At 39.6% G+C, this 21,526-nt stretch overlaps 1 protein-coding gene across 1 annotated transcript in view; it reads left to right on the forward strand.

Moving 5' to 3' along the window:
- Positions 1–4,943, forward strand: part of LOC5563724 (dopamine receptor 1) — a 373,859-nt gene extending 368,916 nt beyond the window's left edge. Inside the window, exon 7 of the mRNA XM_021837518.1 lies at positions 4,514–4,943. Coding sequence (XP_021693210.1) covers positions 4,514–4,552 — 39 coding nt within the window. The 3' untranslated portion in view covers positions 4,553–4,943. The remainder of the gene's footprint in view (positions 1–4,513) is intronic.
- The last annotated feature ends 16,583 nt before the right edge of the window (positions 4,944–21,526 follow it).

Below are 21,526 nucleotides of genomic sequence, written 5' to 3' on the forward strand. Positions count from 1 at the left end.
CTGACAGACAGACAACTCTGGAAAACAAACGCCCTGACGTGGCGTCTGGCTTCTGGCTTCTGGCTTCTGGTTTCTGGCTTCTGGCTTCTGGCTTCTGGCTTCTGGCTTCTGGCTTCTGGCTTCTGGCTTCTGGCTTCTGGCTTCTGGCTTCTGGCTTCTGGCTTCTGGCTTCTGGCTTCTGGCTTCTGGCTTCTGGCTTCTGGCTTCTGGCTTCTGGCTTCTGGCTTCTGGCTTCTGGCTTCTGGCTTCTGGCTTCTGGCTTCTGGCTTCTGGCTTCTGGCTTCTGGCTTCTGGCTTCTGGCTTCTGGCTTCTGGCTTCTGGCTTCTGGCTTCTGGCTTCTGGCTTCTGGCTTCTGGCTTCTGGCTTCTGGCTTCTGGCTTCTGGCTTCTGGCTTCTGGCTTCTGGCTTCTGGCTTCTGGCTTCTGGCTTCTGGCTTCTGGCTTCTGGCTTCTGGCTTCTGGCTTCTGGCTTCTGGCTTCTGGCTTCTGGCTTCTGGCTTCTGCTTCTGGCTTCTGGCTTCTGGCTTCTGGCTTCTGGCTTCTGGCTTCTGGGCTTCTGGCTTCTGGCTTCTGGCTTCTGGCTTCTGGCTTCTGGCTTCTGGCTTCTGGCTTCTGGCTTCTGGCTTCTGGCTTCTGGCTTCTGGCTTCTGGCTTCTGGCTTCTGGCTTCTGGCTTCTGGCTTCTGGCTTCTGGCTTCTGGCTTCTGGCTTCTGGCTTCTGGCTTCTGGCTTCTGGCTTCTGGCTTCTGGCTTCTGGCTTCTGGCTTCTGGCTTCTGGCTTCTGGCTTCTGGCTTCTGGCTTCTGGCTTCTGGCTTCTGGCTTCTGGCTTCTGGCTTCTGGCTTCTGGCTTCTGGCTTCTGGCTTCTGGCTTCTGGCTTCTGGCTTCTGGCTTCTGGCTTCTGGCTTCTGGCTTCTGGCTTCTGCTTCTGGCTTCTGGCTTCTGGCTTCTGGCTTCTGGCTTCTGGCTTCTGGCTTCTGGCTTCTGGCTTCTGGCTTCTGGCTTCTGGCTTTCTGGCTTCTGGCTTCTGGCTTCTGGCTTCTTGGCTTCTGCTTCTGGCTTCTGGCTTCTGCTTCTGGCTTCTGGCTTCTGGCTTCTGGCTTTCTGGCTTCTGGCTTCTGGCTTCTGGCTTCTGGCTTCTGGCTTCTGGCTTCTGGCTTCTGGCTTCTGTTCGGCTTCTGGCTTCTGGCTTCTGGCTTCTGGCTTCTGGCTTCTGGCTTCTGGCTTCTGGCTTCTGGCTTCTGGCTTCTGGCTTCTGGCTTCTGGCTTCTGGCTTCTGGCTTCTGGCTTCTGGCTTCTGGCTTCTGGCTTTCTGGCTTCTGGCTTCTGGCTTCTGGCTTCTGGCTTCTGGCTTCTGGCTTCTGGCTTCTGGCTTCTGGCTTCTGGCTTCTGGCTTCTGGCTTCTGGCTTCTGGCTTTCTGGCTTCTGGCTTCTGGCTTCTGGCTTCTGGCTTCTGGCTTCTGGCTTCTGGCTTCTGGCTTCTGGCTTCTGGCTTCTGGCTTCTGGCTTCTGGCTTCTGGCTTCTGGCTTCTGGCTTCTGGCTTCTGGCTTCTGGCTTCTGGCTTCTGGCTTCTGGCTTCTGGCTTCTGGCTTCTGGCTTCTGGCTTCTGGCTTCTGGCTTCTGGCTTCTGGCTTCTGGCTTCTGGCTTCTGGCTTCTGGCTTCTGGCTTCTGGCTTCTGGCTTCTGGCTTCTGGCTTCTCTGGCTTCTGGCTTCTGGCTTCTGGCTTCTGGCTTCTGCTTCGGCTTCTGGCTTTCTGGCTTCTGGCTTCTGGCTTCTGGCTTCTGGCTTCTTGGCTTCTGGCTTCTGTCTGGCTTTCTGGCTTCTGGCTTCTGGCTCTGGCTTCTGGCTTCTTTCTGGGCTTCTGGCTTCTGGCTTCTGGCTTTTCTGGCTTCTGGCTTCTGGCTTCTGGCTTCTGGCTTCTGGCTTCTGGCTTCTGCTTTGGGCTTCTGGCTTCTGCTTTCTGGCTTCGGCTTCTGGCTCTGGCTTCTGGCTTCTGGGCTTCTGGCTTCTGGCTTGGCTTCTGGCTTCTGGCTTCTGGCTTCTGGCTTCTGGCTTCTGGCGTTACTGGCTTCTGGCTTCTGGGCTCTGGCTTCTGGCTCTGGCTGTCTGGCTTCTGGCTTCTGGCTTCTGGCTTCTGGCTTCTGGCTCGGGCTTCTGGCTTCTGGCTTCTGGCTTCTGGCTTCTGGGCTTCTGGGTTCTGGCTTCTGGCTTCTGCTTCTGGCTTCTGGCTTCTGGCTTCTGGCTTCTGGCTTCTGGCTTTCTGGCTTCTGGCTTCTGGCTTTCTGGCTTCTGCTTCTGGCTTCTGGCTTCTGGCTTCTGGCTTCTGGCTTCTGGCTTCTGGCTTCTGGCTTCTGGCTTCTGGCTTCTGGCTTCTGGCTTCTGGCTTCTGGCTTCTGGCTTCTGGCTTCTGGCTTCTGGCTTCTGGCTCTGGCTTCTGGCTTCTGGCTTTGGCTTCTGGCTTCTGGCTTCTGGCTTCTGGCTTCTGGCTTCTGGCTTCTGGCTTCTGGCTTCTGGCTTCTGGCTTCTGGCTTCTGGCTTCTGGCTTCTGGCTTCTGGCTTCTGGCTTCTGGCTTCTGGCTTCTGGCTTCTGGCTTCTGGCTTCTGGCTTCTGGCTTCTGGCTTCTGGCTTCTGGCTTCTGGCTTCTGGCTTCTGGCTTCTGGCTTCTGGCTTCTGGCTTCTGGCTTCTGGCTTCTGGCTTCTGGCTTCTGGCTTCTGGCTTCTGGCTTCTGGCTTCTGGCTTCTGGCTTCTGGCTTCTGGCTTCTGGCTTCTGGCTTCTGGCTTCTGGCTTCTGGCTTCGAATCTAGAATCTAGAAGCTCGACGCTAGACGCTAAAGGCTAGAAGCAAGAAGCTATAGGCCAGAAATCAGAAGCTAGAAGCTAGAATCTAGAAGCTAGCAGCTAGCAGCTAGCAGCTAGAAGCTAGAATCAAGAATCAAGAATCAAGAATCAAGAATCAAGAATCAAGAATCAAGAATCAAGAATCAAGAATCAAGAATCTAGAATCTAGAATCTATTCTTAGTTTACCTAATCATAACAAATAGTTTCGTGCCCAAAATTGCATAAAAATCAGAAATTTCCTTATATTTTGTTTGTCTTTAATACAAGAATGTCTTCTGTTTAATCACTTGATATGGTAATAAGGTTCATCAAATTAAGTCGAATAGAACGATTTTCATTATTTTCTACTGTTTTCCAACGAATGGAATATAAAAACTCTAACATTTTATGGAGATGACAGCCTTTCAGATAAAATTACTCACTTACTTTGTAAGGATGCTTTCACGAGCTGTCCAATTTAATGAAGGGAACAAGCTGATGACCAATCTCGCATAAGTAGCAGGAAAACTCAACAAATCCAATGACGAACAGTTGACAGGTTTAGATTTCGGGTCGACATAACGTGCCAGGCATATGCTATGCCTCTGTATAAGTTCTGTTTTCCGAAAATCACGTCACGTGTAGACGAATGTTCTGGTTAATGGTTTTCGATTTCCCATGAAGTTTTGTCAGGGATATTTTAAGGTTATTTAAAATAATTTGGACTTTCTGGCATGGGTTGACGTGTTCAGAAAACTTAATCGAGACAAGGGATAATTGTTACAGTTACACATTCCATATGTTTAAGGCTGATTTAAATGTATACTCATTTGACATTGTCGGACCTAGATACGCTTGTTATAAAAACCTTTTTTAATGCCAGATGAAACTTTTTTCTACATAAGATGATAATCAAAAAAGGCACTCAAAAAAGCATAATTCTGAACACTTCCTCTCTGTCCCCAAGAAAAATAACACCATAGAAAATTTAATGAACGTCATTGTGAATAGTCCTCCGAGACAATCTGGGAATAAAATTTCACCTAAAAATAGCAACTGAGTCTGAAAGTTCAAACCACTTTTTTGCTTCCCCGTCACCTAGTAGCAAGTACGCCGAAAGTACTCATATTTCGCACTGTCCTACATAATTTTAATCAAAACCATCGCTCTGCTGCCAAGGCGCGCTTTCCAACAAAGCCATCATTGAGCTCTGTGCCAACATGAATAGACGCTCTTAATTATGACAGATCACACGCAATCTATCACAACTGGGGAGGATTTTTCCTGCCTCTTCCAGTGGTACCATCCCATGGATCCTCCCATGATGATATCTGTTCCCAGCAGAACCAGCGACAGATTGAAAGTAGGCAAACTTTTGCGCTCTGCTCACAACGTGCTAAGAATCTCCACTTTGGGTTGACACATTGCCAACCATCTCAAGAACGGCATCTTGAGAAAAATGCTGCAAATTAGGGGCAACTGTTTGCAAGTTTATTGCATCGCAAGGACGAAGGAAGTCTAATTCAATTTGTCTGGCAATGAGATGTTTTATTTGAGAGGTGTATCGCTTTACGAGGTGCGATGTGTATTTAACATTTTGTGTCAAATATCTGTGTGCACATGGAGAAGGAAGTTAGCACGTTTGTGTAATATAATGAAATAATGCAGGTTGTTACATATTTTCATTTCACAGGATGAACAAGAAGACCAAGAGTACTTTTCCATCTTCTGACGGACTGAAGGCAAGGATTGGAATTATAATACTATTTATTGATTTAGTTAGTGATGTACACTACGAAAAATTAAGAAAAAAAAAGTTATTTATATAATATTGATTTACGATAGGTTATAAGAATGATGCTCTGGTATTTAAATCCCACCGAATATAATTTACTGGAGTTTTACCCGTTAGTTTCCAATTAAAAGAATATGAAGTTATATTAAAAAGACAGTTACAATATGACTAGCAGTTTAGTAAAGACTTTATAAAATTATATTTTTTTTATATTCACGAAAAAAGTAAGAAATGATATGGAATTTCTGTAATCATAAGGAAAAAGGTGTATGCAAGGGTAAGTAACTTCTTCAATAAATATATTTCTATAAATTCCTTAATAATACCATTGAAAACAGAGTATTTATTTCTTACACCAAGGTAATCTGAGTTAAAAAAAAAAACCTACCATATTTATTCGTTTAAATAAACTAATACCTTATCAACTACATACAGTGAGTTTCCGTTTTTGGCAACAAACTCAAAATTTTCAGTTGCCAAAAACTGAACCGAGCCAAAATCGGAGCCCATTTTTCATTAATTGATTAATTCATCTTATTGAATCATATGCATCAATGAACTTTGAATTTAAAAAGAAGAATGCACTTAGAACAAAGAGTTTCCGGCCATCAATTTTCTTATCGGTTTCGCTGTATTTACGATGTTCCTAGATGACCATCTACAATCAACAGCATGGTGCCAATTACCAGGATATTCCTTGTTCCCACCCATTGTCAAATTTATTCCTGTCAGATTGCTGCTAGATTGAAATCCATTGTGCATCCGAACAAAGAAGCAAACATACAATATGCTGGTTTGATCCCCTTCCCAACCCCCCCATAAACCACACCTTCACATGGCTTGCTTTCCATTCAAAAGTTTCGCCGAATATTCATACATTTGGTTCAATTCTCTCACCCATGTACTGGTCTGACACGACCGGTTGAATACTCAAACTGGAACTTCCTGGCCTGTCATATTCGAAACCTACCTATATGTCAGTTAGTGGAAACCCGACCGCGTAAATGTATAAAATTTAACGTTTGTGCCACAATCCATTTGCGGTGATGATGACGACGGCGGTGGTGGCATCCGCCACGAGCAATCCACTAACTTAGAGTAACGTGGGGCAAACATTCTTTCGAAGATTTCGAACTCAATTCAAATAAATATCATACATGTAATGGTGGATCGAATCGCTTTCAGGTAAAAAAAATAGAAATAAACAAAAACCCAATTTAGTACTATACCATTTAATTCCGCTATTTTGACAGATATGTGTATTTCGTTTCGAACTCAACTGTAAGGCCGCCTTCAGTGTCGTGTATGAAACTGGACTTCCTCCGACTTTGAGGTTTGGAAAAGTCATGACTATTTGTTATTTTTAGATGTGAAAATAGTAGTTTTTGAATGAACTATTATTGCATGGGACAAAATGAACACGAAAATGATTGATTATATAAGGACGTAGCTTGCTTTGAGGTGTATTTGTTTTTGAATGAATATTTGCAAATCAATTTTAGTTCATTTTGAGCTAAAAGCTCGAGTCATATATGACCTCATGAAAAACTAGGAAGTTGTCTAAAATCAACAAACTAACTTTAAAATCAGCGAAATGTTTTGATCGCGTGAAAAAGTAATTAAAGCGGGACTTCTTACCTCGGTTTTGCGAAAAGCTGCTATTTTTGAAAATGTAAGAAATAACCCAATTTTGGTTATATTACTGACCATACATTATTGTGTATTTTAGGTAAACAATACTTAATGACTAATAAAATATATTCTTGTTACAATAGTATTGATATTTTGTGTTTCACTCGGTGAATATTTTACTCTACACTTGATTCGGGCTTTTCCCTTAAATTAGTAAAAATGTTGACACAATTTTGATCAGGTCCACTGTGTGGCATTTATTTCTTTTCCACTGTAAAAAAGGGCGAACACGAAGTTATTGCGGCACCGAAAATGTCATGCCAATTTTCGTATAATGTTTAGAATCAAACCAAAATTTAAGGGTAGTTTTATTCATATATTTACTTCAAAAATCAAAAGAAAAGTTAATCGATGGAGCCTTGAGTGTAAAATTGAAGGCATTTTCGGGCATCATCAAAGTCTTTACAGTGTCATCCGGTACCAGTTCCTCAGTTTTTTTCTTCCATTTTCTTAACATGTCCTTCTCGTTTTTGACTGTATTCTTGCTCTTCCGAAGTTCCCGCTTCATTATTGCCCGGTCAGTTTGGCGGATTCATGTCCTTTGGAACAAAATGGACAGCATTGGCCTCATACCACTTCAGGACACTTTTAGAATAGTGGCATGATGCCAAATATGACCAAAATAGCGGACCTTCGTCGTTCTGCTGCAAGAACGGCAAAAGGCGCTTTTCAAGGCACTCATATTTGTAGATCTCGCCATTAACTGTGCCCTTTGTCACGAAAGGCTCACTCCTCAGTCCGCAAGAGCAGATGGCCTGCCAAATGAGATATTTGGAGGCGAATTTCGACATTTTCTTCTTCTTAAATTTGTCATCCACATCGAACTTACTCTTGCCGGTGAAAAACTCCAACCCCGGAATTTGTCGTCCATCACACAGCAGCCATATTTTGTCAGCATCTTTTCGAAGAGCTTCCGTGCCCGAGTTTTAGCCGTCGATTGTTGCCGCTCATCGCGGTTTGGGAAGTTCTGTACCTTGTATGAATGTAGTCCAGCTCTTTTCTTTGCATTCTGGACGTAGCTCTGCGACATGCCGATCTTTTTAGCCAAATCACGGCTTGAGACGTTGGTATTTGCTTTAATCATCCGCTTCACCATTCCCTCCGTCTTTTTGTTCTCCGGTTCCGGTTTTTTCCAGCTCCTTTGCCGTGGTACAACGTTAACCGCTCCTGGAACCGCTTCAACACTATGGAGACGGTTGAATGGTGAATGTTCAACATTTTCCCCAACTGCCGGTGCGACAGGTCAGGAAATTCCAGGTGTTTGGAAAGAATTTGTTCTCTCGACTCGCGTTGGTTCATCTCCATTTCCGTTGAATAGAAAAACACGACTTCAAGTTTGACAGCATGTAAACAATACACATCAATGAGAAAGTGTGCAAAATTTGACTGATTTTTACCTAATGGTAGAAAAGTTGTAGGGGCGAATGTGTTCGCAATTATTTCGTGTTCGCCCCTAGTTTTTTTTTTAATATTAGTTATTACATTAAGGTGAAGATGAATCGAAGCCAAACCTCAAATTTTCAAGAGCACGGATCTGGGGAACCGAACACCCGTTTGAGCTGAAAACTTAATCGATTGGTCACCACCAGCGAGTGACCAATCGATTATGTTTTCAACTTAAACGGATGTTTGGTTCTCCTGATCCGTGCTCTTGAAAATTTGAGGTTTGGCTTCGATTTATCGTCACCTTAAGGTCGAACTTTTGCCCCACCTTACTCTAAAAGCTGGGTGGTAGGTTAGGGACGCATCGACTGCGAACGTGGCAAATTTTCCGGAAAACGGCACCACCCCGTGAATGGTTTACATACAACTGACGTGGCCTCCACAGCCGCCGCTCCAAAGTGAACAACCTATTTAGTTACGATGTTTTAACGCATGTTAAGAATTTTAAACAGATCCGGACTGTTTTTGTGAATTAATCAACAAATGTTGTTCAATATTTTTTTCTTTTTACGATCGTTATTGGATGGGAGGGGGTGGGGTGTTGGTGGGAGGTTTAAGTAATAATATTATAATAATGTTTTTGTCAAATACAACGTCCAGGCATTGAGCACTTTCCAAATTGGCCATTCTAGTTTTCAAATTCCTACTATAGATGGCAACACTGCACTATTATTATCAAAATAGCAAATTATATGGGAGTGTACTATGTAGATACATATAATCAAATTTTGAAGATAACTATGCCGACGCACAAACATTCGTACAGCTGTAGCTGTAAGCAACACTGTTTAAGAAGAATTGAAGAAAATTCAAAATGTTAAAATTTCAGCAAGATAAGACAATTTAAATAAGATGTTCAGCAAGCAAGGAATAAACTTCCACTTCAATCCAATTTTAATATGGGACTGGCAACACTGCTTGGGCAAAACTGATTAATCTCAAAATATTTTTTTTTTCTTCTTGGCATCTTCACTGGGAAAAAGTCTGTTTCTCAGCTTAGTGTTCAATGAGCACTTCCACAGTTATTGAGGTGAGTTTTAGAACATTGGCATATGGCTAGTTCTTCACATGACTGGGAATGCCAGATGGACATGACCAAATGAGTTAGCCTTTGAGCCATTGTGGGTTTTTAACGTTGGACAATGGACAATACTTATAACAAAAGGGTACTTTCATCTTTGCTGGGCCAACGACTTCTGCATCAGAGAAAAAAAGAGAAAGGATCGTTGGTGTGGTTGCGAGTGATGACTTTGTTGTTGAATGGATCTTACTCCCGATATCTGAATCTTTCGGGGAGCGTACCGGTCGTGTATTCGTGAAGATTCCTGCAGGTTGATTGAAACGATGGTGCGGTTGCGTATGGAGTTATATTCTTTGGATGGGTCTTACCCCGAAGGAACGGTCATCGGGAAGCCCACTGGTTGTCCAACTCTCTGAAGTGGATGGAGTTGGGTAGATATTGCAGAGTCGTTGCGTGCGGAAGTAGAGCCTGGCTTCCTTAAGAAAGCAAATTAGGGTAGCCAATGATGTGTTGTCGTTGACGAGAGCATCGCGGATGCTTCCGGGAATGTTATTGGTTCTTCTGTGGTGTTCGCACAGAGGGCAGTGGCAGACTACATGTTCTCCTGAGTTGTGTACACCGCATTGTTCATACTCTTGACGGACGAATCTGCCATCAAAGTTGTAAGCAAGTCGGATATGTCCGGTCCTAAGGCGCGAAATTATTTGTTAGTCGCGGAGCAAGGAGAGCTCTTCTCTTTACCTTCCGAAGCTGAGCTGAAGTATATTGATACCATTCTTGGGCCCAGTAGTCTCTGAAGGAATTAGCAGCCCAGCGTTTTACGTCTGGGGGTGGAACGGAGAGAGTAGAGAGAGAAACTTGATGTCCCGTATCAGCAAATCTACTGCCACATTTCCTTGGATACCGCAATGCCCAGGAACCCAGGTAGAGATATGACTGTCACAGGAGTATAGGCTTGTATATCCTGTATCCATGGGTGGGACGGCCGCTCTGAGTGTAAGGTTGATAGAACGCTTGCGGAATCGATCAGGATGAGTATTGGAGCACTCGCTGGTGAGATGGCTGCAAAAAAATGCCGCGATTTTGACAGAGAAAACCGAACACTCAGTTGGGAGACTCTGACAAAGTGTCTGATCGGCGCCGGAGATGCCAATACCTACTCACGCTGGGAAAGAGAGCCGACTGTTAACGGTGTATGTGTTCTGGGTATTTAGTCCGCAGAAGTTGCAGTGTGGACGTTCTAAGCACCGTACAATCATTGCCACCACGGAAAGTCTGTTTTATTTGCTCATCTATGTTTGGAGGGTGCAGCTGCCAACTGGTCGCTCCATGCAAGTGGACTCTAGCTACAGGAGAAGACAGGAATTGGCTACCTCACGGAGGATACGATCTACTTGATCAAAGAGAGCAACCCTATCGTTTCCAAGCGTAGTGGTGGCTTTGCGGCAGATAGCTGCGTGTACTCGATGGCGGAATGGAAGAATACCAGCTTCTGTACAGGTAGCGTCGGCACACAGTGGGACGAAACTGAAAATTGACGGTCAAAACCTCTTAGAGGCGTTTTAGCCCATAGGTGTCTTCGGGACATTGTTTTGAATTAGCATCCCGAGTAATAATAAAAAATAATATTTATATTAGACTAAATAGGGCACCCGAGCAAAAATATTTTTTTGAAAAAAAATTTTTTTGGGCGGTCATACTTCAGCAAAGTTTTAGTTCTTTTTATTTTCAACAGGTTTGCTGAACATACTTGATTTTTTTGACTTCGTTTTCACGGTTGAGTTTTTAAATTTAACCTATTTTACCATAAAAATCAGTTTTTGACCATTTCTATGCTCAATGTGCAATTTACGAACATGACATGTTCTACAACATTTTATATATTACAAAAATACACAAATTTGCTGAATATACCAAAGCTGTGAAATCTTCACATTTCAAGATATAATGAAATTATGTTAAAACTTATATAATTTTCGACCATTTTTCTAAGCAAGTTTTTTCTGAATCGGCACTTTTCGGCAGCCATATTTAGTATACTTTGATGCCTTATTATATCAGTTAAAGCCCCATGGCAACAGAATGATCGGGTCTCACAGGGCTTATTGATTTCAACCATTTCTTTGACGAGCTTGGAATTTTGATCTTAAATAGTTTTTTGACCTTTTGTATACTCACAGTGCAATACTCTGTATTAGTTATATCATAAAATAACATATTAGAAAACACCTTTAACACACTAAAACTGCTCAATTTTAGCATCAAATCGTAGTTGTCGACGATAATTTGGCTGTGGTCACAATGCGTGAAAAACTTAAGAACAAATAATAATATGGTCGGTGTTCAAACAGACTAAACCAAGTGTTTTTATTGATTTTAGGAAAACGCCAGGCATTCAAAATATCAAAACATTTGCATTATTTGTTATGATGATGGAACTTATCTTTTTGATGATACGTCTGTATCAAAATACCATCAGAAAAATCAAAAATCGTGTTACCAACATAGCTCTATGACACCAAAATATCATCTGGTCCAGTCTGTCTGAACACCGATCATATGTATTTTATGATAAAAAGCAAAAAATATTGAGAGCAAAACATAATTTCACCTGTTAAACACAATTCCTCTCATTTTTCAACCATTACCATTTTCAACCATTTCGTTGTGCCGGCCGAAGTAAACTTTTGTCCGAAATTGCTGATACATGAGAAACCTACCAAGTAAATTCTCAAAAATAGTATTTATTTTAATAAAACATTGTTTTTAATAGCTTGTCAGCTTATATTGATGTCTTCGACATAGTTGTTGAGATTTGTGATATAAGAAATCCCAAGTTTATTGATTGCACTATGAGCGTACAAAAGGTCAAAAACTATCTGATGTCAAAATAAAATTCCCTGCTTCTCAAAAAATGGTTGAAATCAATAAGCCCTGTGAGACCCGATCATTCTGTTGCCATGGGGCTTTAACTGATATAATAAGGCATCAAAGTATACTAAATATGGCTGCCGAAAAGTGCCGATTCAGAAGAAACTTGCTTAGAAAAATGGTCGAAAATTATATAAATTTTAACATAATTTCATTATATCTTGAAATGTGAAGATTTCACAGCTTTGGTATATTCAGCAAATTTGTGTATTTTTGTAATATATAAAATGTTGTAGAACATGTCATGTTCGTAAATTGCACATTGAGCATAGAAATGGTCAAAAAACTGATTTTTATGGTAAAATAGGTTAAATTTAAAATTTCAACCGTGAAAACGAAGTCAAAAAAATCAAGTATGTTCAGCAAACCTGTTGAAAATAAAAAGAACTAAAACTTTGCTGAAGTATGACCGCCCAAAAAAATTTTTTTTCAAAAAAATATTTTTGCTCGGGTGCCCTATTTAGTCTAATATAAATATTATTTTTTATTATTACTCGGGATGCTAATTCAAAACAATGTCCCGAAGACACCTATGGGCTAAAACGCCTCTAAGAGGTTTTGACCGTCAATTTTCAGTTTCGTCCCACTGTGCGGCAGGGGTTGATGGAAGTAAACCGGAAATAGTGCGGACGTACCCGTTGAAAATCGATGGGAGGATTTCTTGGAGATTTTGTTGGCTCAAACAGGTGACTTCGAGACTGAGGAGGCTACTATCTACGATGACTTGTGATACCGGACAGTTTTCCTGTTTGGAATGAGCTGCCTGTCAATTAATTCCTCGCGAGTTCACAAACGTGGCCGCGGAAACTTTTAGCTGCGGAAAGGGAAAAACCAACGGAAGAAGTCCATTTGTGTACTGCCGTTACTGCTGCTTGCGCTTTGACTCTAGTGCGCCTAAGAGTATGACAAGAAGACGCCGGATCCTAAGATATCAGCAAAACAAAAGTTCGATGCTCACTAGCGCCACCTGATGACAAAAATCTACAACTCATGGCTCAAATAATGATACCCCTTGAGCTACTCAACCACTTTTTCGAAGACGCTATATTTTCAAGTTTTCAGGATCCTTAGATATTCGCAAAACAAAAGTTTGATTGTCACTAGCCGCACATGGTGACAAAATCACGAATCTTACGGCTCAAATAATCGTAGCCCTTGAGCTACTGAACAAATTCGTCGAAAACGTCATCTCTTTAAGTGGTCAGGATCCTGAGATATCCGCCAAACAAAAGCTTGATGCTAACTAACGTCTTCTGGTGGCAAAATTCAAAATCTTATGGCTCAAATATACGCTGGGCAGGGCATGTTGCAAAAATGTCGAACAATAGCCCTATAATGATGCGTTCTCTTCGAATCCGGTCGAAACAAGAAGGAGTGAGGCACAGCGAGCTAGGTGGATTCACTAGTGCACCAAGACCTGGGGAGCGTGGGTCAAAGTCGAGAATGGAGAGAGGCGGCTATAAACCTAGTTAATTGGAGATATTGTTGGCGAGGTTTACCAAGTTAATTCATGTAGAACCAATTAAATAAATGAGTAATGGTAATGAGCTATTGAAAAAATATGCCGAACACCTCATCTTTCTAAGTGATCAGGATTCAGAGACATCAAAGAAACAAAAGTTTGATGTTCACTAGCACCGCCTGGTGATGGAATTCCGTATCTCAATGACCGCATGCCAGTCCTTTTACTAATGAACAACTTTGCGGAACATCATGGCCGTCGAATTTGATGACTTGTTAATACATTGATCATTTACTAAAGGGTCGTTAATCTGAATTTCAGCCGTAAAAGGGATTGGTCGTAAAAAATCTTTCGTGACGACCTGGAATTAATTCAAGAAGTTTGCAATTGCGTACACCACGCGCCCATATCGACGCACCGTTCCATCTTTCATAAGGCAAAATCTATGAATTTCGATAGTCTAGTTCGCTGCGTGTAGACGAAAGAATACGAGGGGAGTCTAAAAAATGCAATCTTTCAAATACAATCGATAACTAAGGTTTCAGTACTTGTTTGAAAATAAAGAATAAAAATGAATGGAATTAAAATGCAGAAATTTTCAAATTTTCACAAACTATAAAAGTTACCACGTTTTGCGGTAAGTATTTTTACACGGTTTGGAGAAAATAAATTGAAAATAATTAGAACATCAATTTCATAAACAATTTAAAAATAATCCTTTTGTGCCAAAAATACACGCCCTTTTTGGTTCAACTACACTACCCATAAAAGCATAACTGTCTGATATGGATTTTCGAACCAACACCTATTTTCCTGTTTTAATATATAATTTACTGTGCATATAAATATTTACTCTCTTTGTAAGAAAATGTTGTGGAAAACATGAAGATGGTACAGTCCCATATTGAACAATAAAGGCATAACAGTCTCTGCATGAACTTTCAACCCGAATAACTACTGCAAAATGTGAATTGTGTTCAGGTTTATATTTTATATAAACATTTGTATGAGAATGTACTTTGAGCGCTATTTTCTCAACGCCTACTAATTCCATATGGGACAGTTACGCGTTTATGGGCGGTGCAGTCAACTCTCCAAAACTCGATATTGAATGGACCATCGAGTTAGGGAGGTATTGAGTTACATAATAAAAATGCTATTCAAAGAAACTTCGAGATAGCCATAAAAACCTTAGGTTCTCTAACTCGTTATCGATATAAGAAATATTGAATTTGGGAGAGTTGACTGTACTTACGACGCAAGTAATGTTCTGTTTTGATTCGTGGTTATGTCGCTTTGTCAAAAGAGCAGTGCATGTAGAGGTTAGAAAGCTGTGACTTGAGAAACATGAAAATTTATCTTTTAACCCTATGATAATTTCAAACATCGCAAAATAACATAACAGTACAAACCTCCAACAAAATTCATACTCATCCCGACCCTGGCGCTGGGAATGTGTCAAACTGCAAAGGGCACTCGCGAATACCGTCCCGAGACTAGTTTATGATAGGTGTGGTCCCACCGGGAAAATTATGCACCAAATTTTGCACGGTCTAGTTGCGGTAAAGTGTAGCGTTAAACCAATGTGGGGATAAATACACATGGCGCGGTACACAGAATCCATTTCGAAAATAATGATTGCCGGAGGGCGCTGAAATGGTTGTTGTACATCGAGCAATTGAATACGCGGTGCCCTGCATGATGTTCATTTTTCAAATGTGGTCAACGGTAAACATTCACATCCAGAAAACTTGTGTTTCCGTTGTCAAGCTGCGGAATCTCTGTTAGTTAAATAATCCGTGAAAATTCCGGTATGTTGTCTCTCATTTCATGAGAATCATCACTGTTACATATCAGAGAGTGGTAAGTGTTCTAAGACAAATACAATTTTCAAGTACTTTAACCCGTTAACGCCCAAGGTATCTCACAATTGGAATTCAGCTCCGTTTTTGTTATTCATTGTCGTATTCCCATAAATTAAACCTTATTTCACCAAAAAATTTCAAGTCTATGGTGGGGATCCAAAAAAAATCTTGAAAGTGTGTCGTTCATATCTAGCTGTTCTATAAGTTTATTTTCGAGATAAATCAAATGTAAACAAGTTGGAAAAAACTGCTGGTGAGGGGTAATTCATAAATTACGTCACCTACAGAAGAGGAAGGAGGGGGTTTCAATGAAACGTGACTACCCATATAAAAATAGGAATCCATACAAAAAGTTTGATACAGAGGAAAATTGAGGAGGATGAATATGGCAAAACTGTGTGACGTAATTTATGGACGTACCCTGATAAAGAAATTGAAACATAAAGAATAAAACTTTCAGAGGCGAAAGGTGCATGCCAGAACTAAATCATTTAGTGACTTCAATTCAATTTTCTGCTCTACCACAGACATACATACATTTCCATACATGTATATGTACAATTATGCACACTTAAACCATTTATACCAAAAACAAAATAAAATCTTACATAAAAAATTTTGATTTAGAAAAAATACCTACAGATGTTTCTGAATAGTCTTCAAAATGATTATATAAAACTTGCCAGCTGATAATGGAAACATAACTATCGAAATATTTTTTCTGGGTCAAGTTATTAGTATACAATGTGACTCGGATCTGACAGTGATCAAAATACATATTGGGCAATATCAGAATTTCGTTAGTGCTGCTCAAAAGTTAGTGTTATTCACTGATAGAACCGAATCCACGCGGTCTAAGATTTTTGACACTAGAGCTGGCCAGAATACCTGGGGAGCATACTGAAGCGTGCCCGCTCAAATGTCACAATTCTTGGACCAAGTGAGTTCAGCAAGGAAGGCTATTTACTGCTACCTCAACGCGTCGCTGGTTCTAAAAAGTAAACAGCCATACAAAACTACGACCAAACAATGGTGAAGGCGTAATCAATTTTCTCGAAAACATTCATTTTGGGAATTAAGTAGAATTTTCTGATTAAATTGGCAACAACGCACTGCAGTAGCGCGTAGTAAATAACTGCTTGCAAACAATATCTTTCAAGCGCATTTATTACCTGTAATTTTGCGAAAAATAATTTTTACTTTTCCACGTTTAAGTCATAAAACTGGTTCTGGACTTAGGTTGGCGGCTATTCAATTTTACTCTCATTTGACAGCCGCCCTTCACCCTTGGAGTTCAGTTCATGGATGGATAAGTCAATTTGTCGGTTTTTTCGTTCTTCACTCCCTTCAAAAAATCAAAAGATCTAAATGGTGTCAAGGTTCATCCAAAACTGTAAGGAACATTGCATCCGAAATAAGCGATTGTTGCTCGAATCGATAATAAGTATCCATTGTTTTGATCTAAGCAGACTAATTTCTTATTGGTTGTTTCCTTGATGTTTCGCACATAATAGCAATTCCCAGCTAATATGTTTTTTTTTGCAAAAATATCTCCTTTAGTTGATCATCGTTTTCGAAAACACCAAATTTTTCATCAGTGGACTTCAATATAGGCGAATAAATCATTTGTCGACTAGCGCCATCATGAGAATGACTTCCGAACTAAGAAGGCTTTAGGCGAATAACTTTCCTTGGATTTAATCAATGGACTGATATATAAGTGAATAAAATGTGTGCCCAGTAATGCCATTTAGGTGATTTCCGAAGAAATACATTTCCAGGTCTCATTCAGTTCTCCGACTTTGTCAAAAACACTAACTTTGTATCCAATCTCTAGATTGAGATAAAAGCAAATAATATATTTGTCTACTAGCGCCATCTTGGGAAAAATTTCCAAACTACTTTGTTTCTGGGTGAATAGATCCCATTTAGTTGAACACTTTTGTGGAAGATACCAATTTCAAGAGTTCGATTTTTTTCAGTCTCATCGCTGGACTGATATGAAAAAAATTAAATATTTGACCACTAGCACCACTTTGTGAGTGTTTTCCGAACTAATATGGTTTTAGGCGAATAGGATTCATTTAGTTGTTCAACATTTTAGGCGAATAGGATTCATTTAGTTGTTCAACATTGTCCGTGACACAAACTTTGTATCTAATCACTTGACTGAGATATTAGCAAATAAAATCTTTGCCCACTAGCGCCATCTTGTGAAAGTTATAAGGTTTTATGTGACTAAGTATTATTTAGTTGTTCAACATTGTCGAAGACAACAATTTTGTATCTCATAACAGAACTGAGTTGCAAGCAAATACAATATTTGCCCACTAGCGCAATCTAGTGAAAGTTTTCGGGCGAATAGATTTCATTCAGTTAAACACATTTGTCGAAGACACCAATGTTGTATCTTATCACTGAACTGAGATATAAACAATCAAATTGTTCGATCGCTATCGCCATCTTTTGAGTGTATTCCGAACTAAAAAGGTTTTAGGCGAATAGGTCTCATTTAGTTAATCAACTTTGTCGAAGACATCAATTTTGTATCTGATAACTGGACTGAGATACAAGCAAATAAAATCTCTGTTCACTAGCGCCATCTAGTGAGTGTTTTCCCAACTAATAAGTTTTCGGGTGACTAGATCTCATTCAGTTAAACACATTTTCGAAGACAACAACGTTACATATCATCACTGAACTGAGATATAAACAATCAAAATGTTCGACCATTAGCGCCATGTTTTGAGTGTTTTCCTCACAAATAAGGTTTTAGACGAATAGTTCTCATTTAGTTGATCAACTTTATCGAAGACACCAACTTTGTATCTCTTAACTGGACTAAGATATAAGCAAATAAAGTTTTGGCTCACTAGCGCCATCTTGTGAGAGTTTCCCGAATTTATAAGGTTCTATGCGAATAGGTATTATTTAGTTGTTCAACATTGTCCAAGACACCAATTTTGTATCTCATAACTGGGCTAAGATATAAGCAAATAAAGTTTTGGCTCACTAGCGCCATCTTGGGACTGTTTTCCGAATTTGTAAGGTTCTATGCGAATAGGTATTATTTAGTTGTTCAATTTTGTCGAAGACACCATTTTTGTATCTCATAACTGGACTAAGATATAAGCAAATAAAGTTTTGGCTCAATAGCGCCATCTTGGGAGTGTTTTCCGAATTTGTAAGGTTCTATGCGAATAGGTATTATTTAGTTGTTCAACTTTGTCGAAGACACCAATTTTGTATCTCATCGCTGGACTGAGATATAAACGAAGCAAATATTTGTACGCTGGAAAGTTGTTTCATATGTTGCTTATATATGCGACATTTGTTGGCGTCTGTGCGCCACCTGGTGAGTTAATTCTGAATTTAATTAGTTACCAAGTGGAAGTCAGCAGTCCTGTGATCAACTTTGCAGAAGACAGTTTTCTCCTAAACCTCTTTATTTTCAAGATATTTGCACTACAAGTCCTGTCCTATTTATAGGACGCTGGGCGTTCGGGGCTTCTGTCCTATTTTTAGGACGCTGGGCGGATATGGGTTAAACAAGGACTGGACGCGAGTAACTGATCCTGAAGAAGATTGCAAGACTGGAAAAAGTTGGTTTTCAGTGTCCCTTAGATCGCAGTTGCGCTGTTACTGTGTTATGTATCTCGAAACCTCTGTAACTCGATGATCCCTTCAATATAGAGTTGTGGAGTGTTGACTATAATAATCCAAATGGTGACCAGCTTCATCCAATAAATCTGTTTTCCCGCCATCAAGAAGGTAAATAAACCCATTGTACGTGAGAATCCAAAAATAACTCATGCAAAACTTATTCCTTTTTTCGCGCCCTCACACAAATCCAGCTGGGACGACGAGCCAGGCATCTTTTATGAGCTTTGTTTTCCACTCGATTACACTTCATCACACCGCAACAAACGATATGATGCAGGTAACTGACTCGAAATTTTCATGAACCCGTTTTACTTGGAATTCAAAATCCTCTCGTTCTTCGCCGACAAGTGTTCAAGGTATGTTGAAAAATGTGAAAAGCATTCTAGATATTTTCTTATTTTCAAAGTCTGTTCTTACTTACTTACTAACTTCTTAGAAAGAAATGACTAGTTTCGATTTCGTTGCTACCTATGTGCAACTAATGAAGGCATACAAAAACTGAATTTTTACTTACCTTACTTCTTATTGATATACATTGCAACAAGTATAAACCCATTTCAGAAAGCATCCACAAAAACATGTTTGATTGTTTTTCTTTTCACAGCACTTGCAAAATGTTTCCTATCGAACAGTGAAACAAGCCAGAGTGAATTAATGCTGGTTGATCGTAGGGTCGAAAAACTGTAGAATACTTTGCGTAAAGTTTGGACATAAATACGATTCAGACTGTTCTTCTGAAGGTTTTTTTTTCTCCTTCACCATTCAAATTATAAGTAATTGAGTTGTTAAGATAAATTCCATCAATCAAATGACAAACATATTTCTAAAAACAAATACATGAAAATATAAAATATTATCGCGATTTGATTTTTTTGTGGTAAAAAATAAGCTGCTTGCAGAGTGATTAGGGAAATTGCTGAAGAAACAAATCCTTTTCGAGCTAATTCTGTTTGGATTTTTTGCAGAAGTTTGCAGGGATAAATTACCATATGAAGCTAAATAATGACAAACAAATTTATGAATATCTCTTCTATAATCCGTCGCATTGATTTGCTCTCTTCAGCAACTTTCTTTTAAAGCTTTTAAGATTGAGTTTTCACTATACAATGATCACTTTAAACTTACATTACACATCCAATGTGTTTGGTACATATTTCAAGATTTCTCAATATTACACTGAGGCAAAAAAGTTTAATAGTTTCTTAATGAATAATTATGATCTGGCGCCACAACGATTATAGTTGAAATTTTTAAGTTTTACTTATGATTTTGGTGCAGAAATTCATTACTAAATTTCATAAGTCAATCAATTAAAATCTGTAACCAATTCAATGAAAACTGCCTAATTAACAATTATTAATAATGTTTGCCTTTCATTTTAGGCGTGCTCCAAAATTGACATGTTTTGATAACAAGTGATCTTCTATCGATTGACTTGTACCCAACATCGATAGCGGGGCAGTTCCTCTAGCGATTGCTAAAAAAATATTTCGAGTGAAGGCTCTTAAATAATTCAAAGCTCTCATTCATGAAACCTATGATCCCATTTTCGAAATGGTTAAGCGTTCAATGAAACCATAATTTGGTTGGTTCATAAGTTATGATTCATGGAAAACCTAAGTATTTTTGCCTCAGTGTAACTTTCATATAAACCTTCATTGTCTTTGGGTCAGATTTAAATCATCACCAAAAAAGCCGACAATTTCACACAACACTTTTTTAATCATAATGACAATGAAGGTATGGGAGGTTGGACTTTCAAACTCTTTTGAAGTTCGTATAAGGCACTCCTGGGAACTCATGAAAATATTCCATCAGCATTTTTTTGAAGAATTAAAAAAAAATCTGGAACGATTTTTTTTCCATTCTAGAATTCTTAAAGAAATTCATAAAGCAATCTGTGGACGAAATCCTGAAGCGGTTCCATGAAGGGCCCAGTGAGGATTTTTTGGAGAAATCCTTTCAAAAAAGTGTAGAGTGAAATTCCTGGAGATATTCTAGGAATTGGCAAAAAGCTGGAAGAAATCCTGTGAAAAATATGAAGAGTTCCTGCTACAAAATCTGAAGAGACTCTTCAGAGAATCATTGCAGAAGTCAGAAGCCCTGAAGAAATTCAAAAAAAGAATCTTAAAAGAATTCTTGGAAGAACTCCTGGATATCCTTGATATGAAGGAAATCTTGGAAGGGTCTTCTAGGAAAATTGAGAGAGGAATTCAAGAGTAATTCCTGAAAAACTCTTTGTAGGAATGGCTGGAAGAATTACTAGAAATATCTTGGGAAGAATTCTTGAAAACAAAATCAATGAAGAACTCCAGGAGCAATTCTACAACGAAAACTTGTTGTTTTTTCTTAATGACTCTTCTTAATCATACGTGGAAGAAGTTTTGGAACGTATTTCCGGAGAAAAATCCTTGTAAGAATTCCAAGATGGATCCTTAGAGGTATTCTAGGAAGGATCCTAGGAGGTATCCCAAGTAACATATTTAGTTTTTTCGTTTACTACAAGCTGTTGTTACCACCATATCGTTAAAACTCATTTTAGAACTTATTAGTCTTAATAACCTTAATAAACCTTTGATAAAACTCCGTTAAGCCCGAAAAGGCCCACACTACAGGAGGTTGTTAAGACTATACCTTAAAACCGTTTCTAAACTTCTTAGTTTTGTATCGTATGAATACATCTACCCTTGTAGTATGCTATAAAACATTAATAAGAGCTATTGTATAGCCTTATTGAGCTCAACTAGCGGTATTAAATCTTTTACGATATCCTAATACACGGAATAAAACCAATGTTAAGAGCTTATGATTGAACAAACATCAATCAATAGGTT

This window comes from Aedes aegypti, chromosome 1 (assembly GCF_002204515.2).
Source record: "Aedes aegypti strain LVP_AGWG chromosome 1, AaegL5.0 Primary Assembly, whole genome shotgun sequence".
Taxonomy (NCBI): domain Eukaryota; kingdom Metazoa; phylum Arthropoda; class Insecta; order Diptera; family Culicidae; genus Aedes; species Aedes aegypti.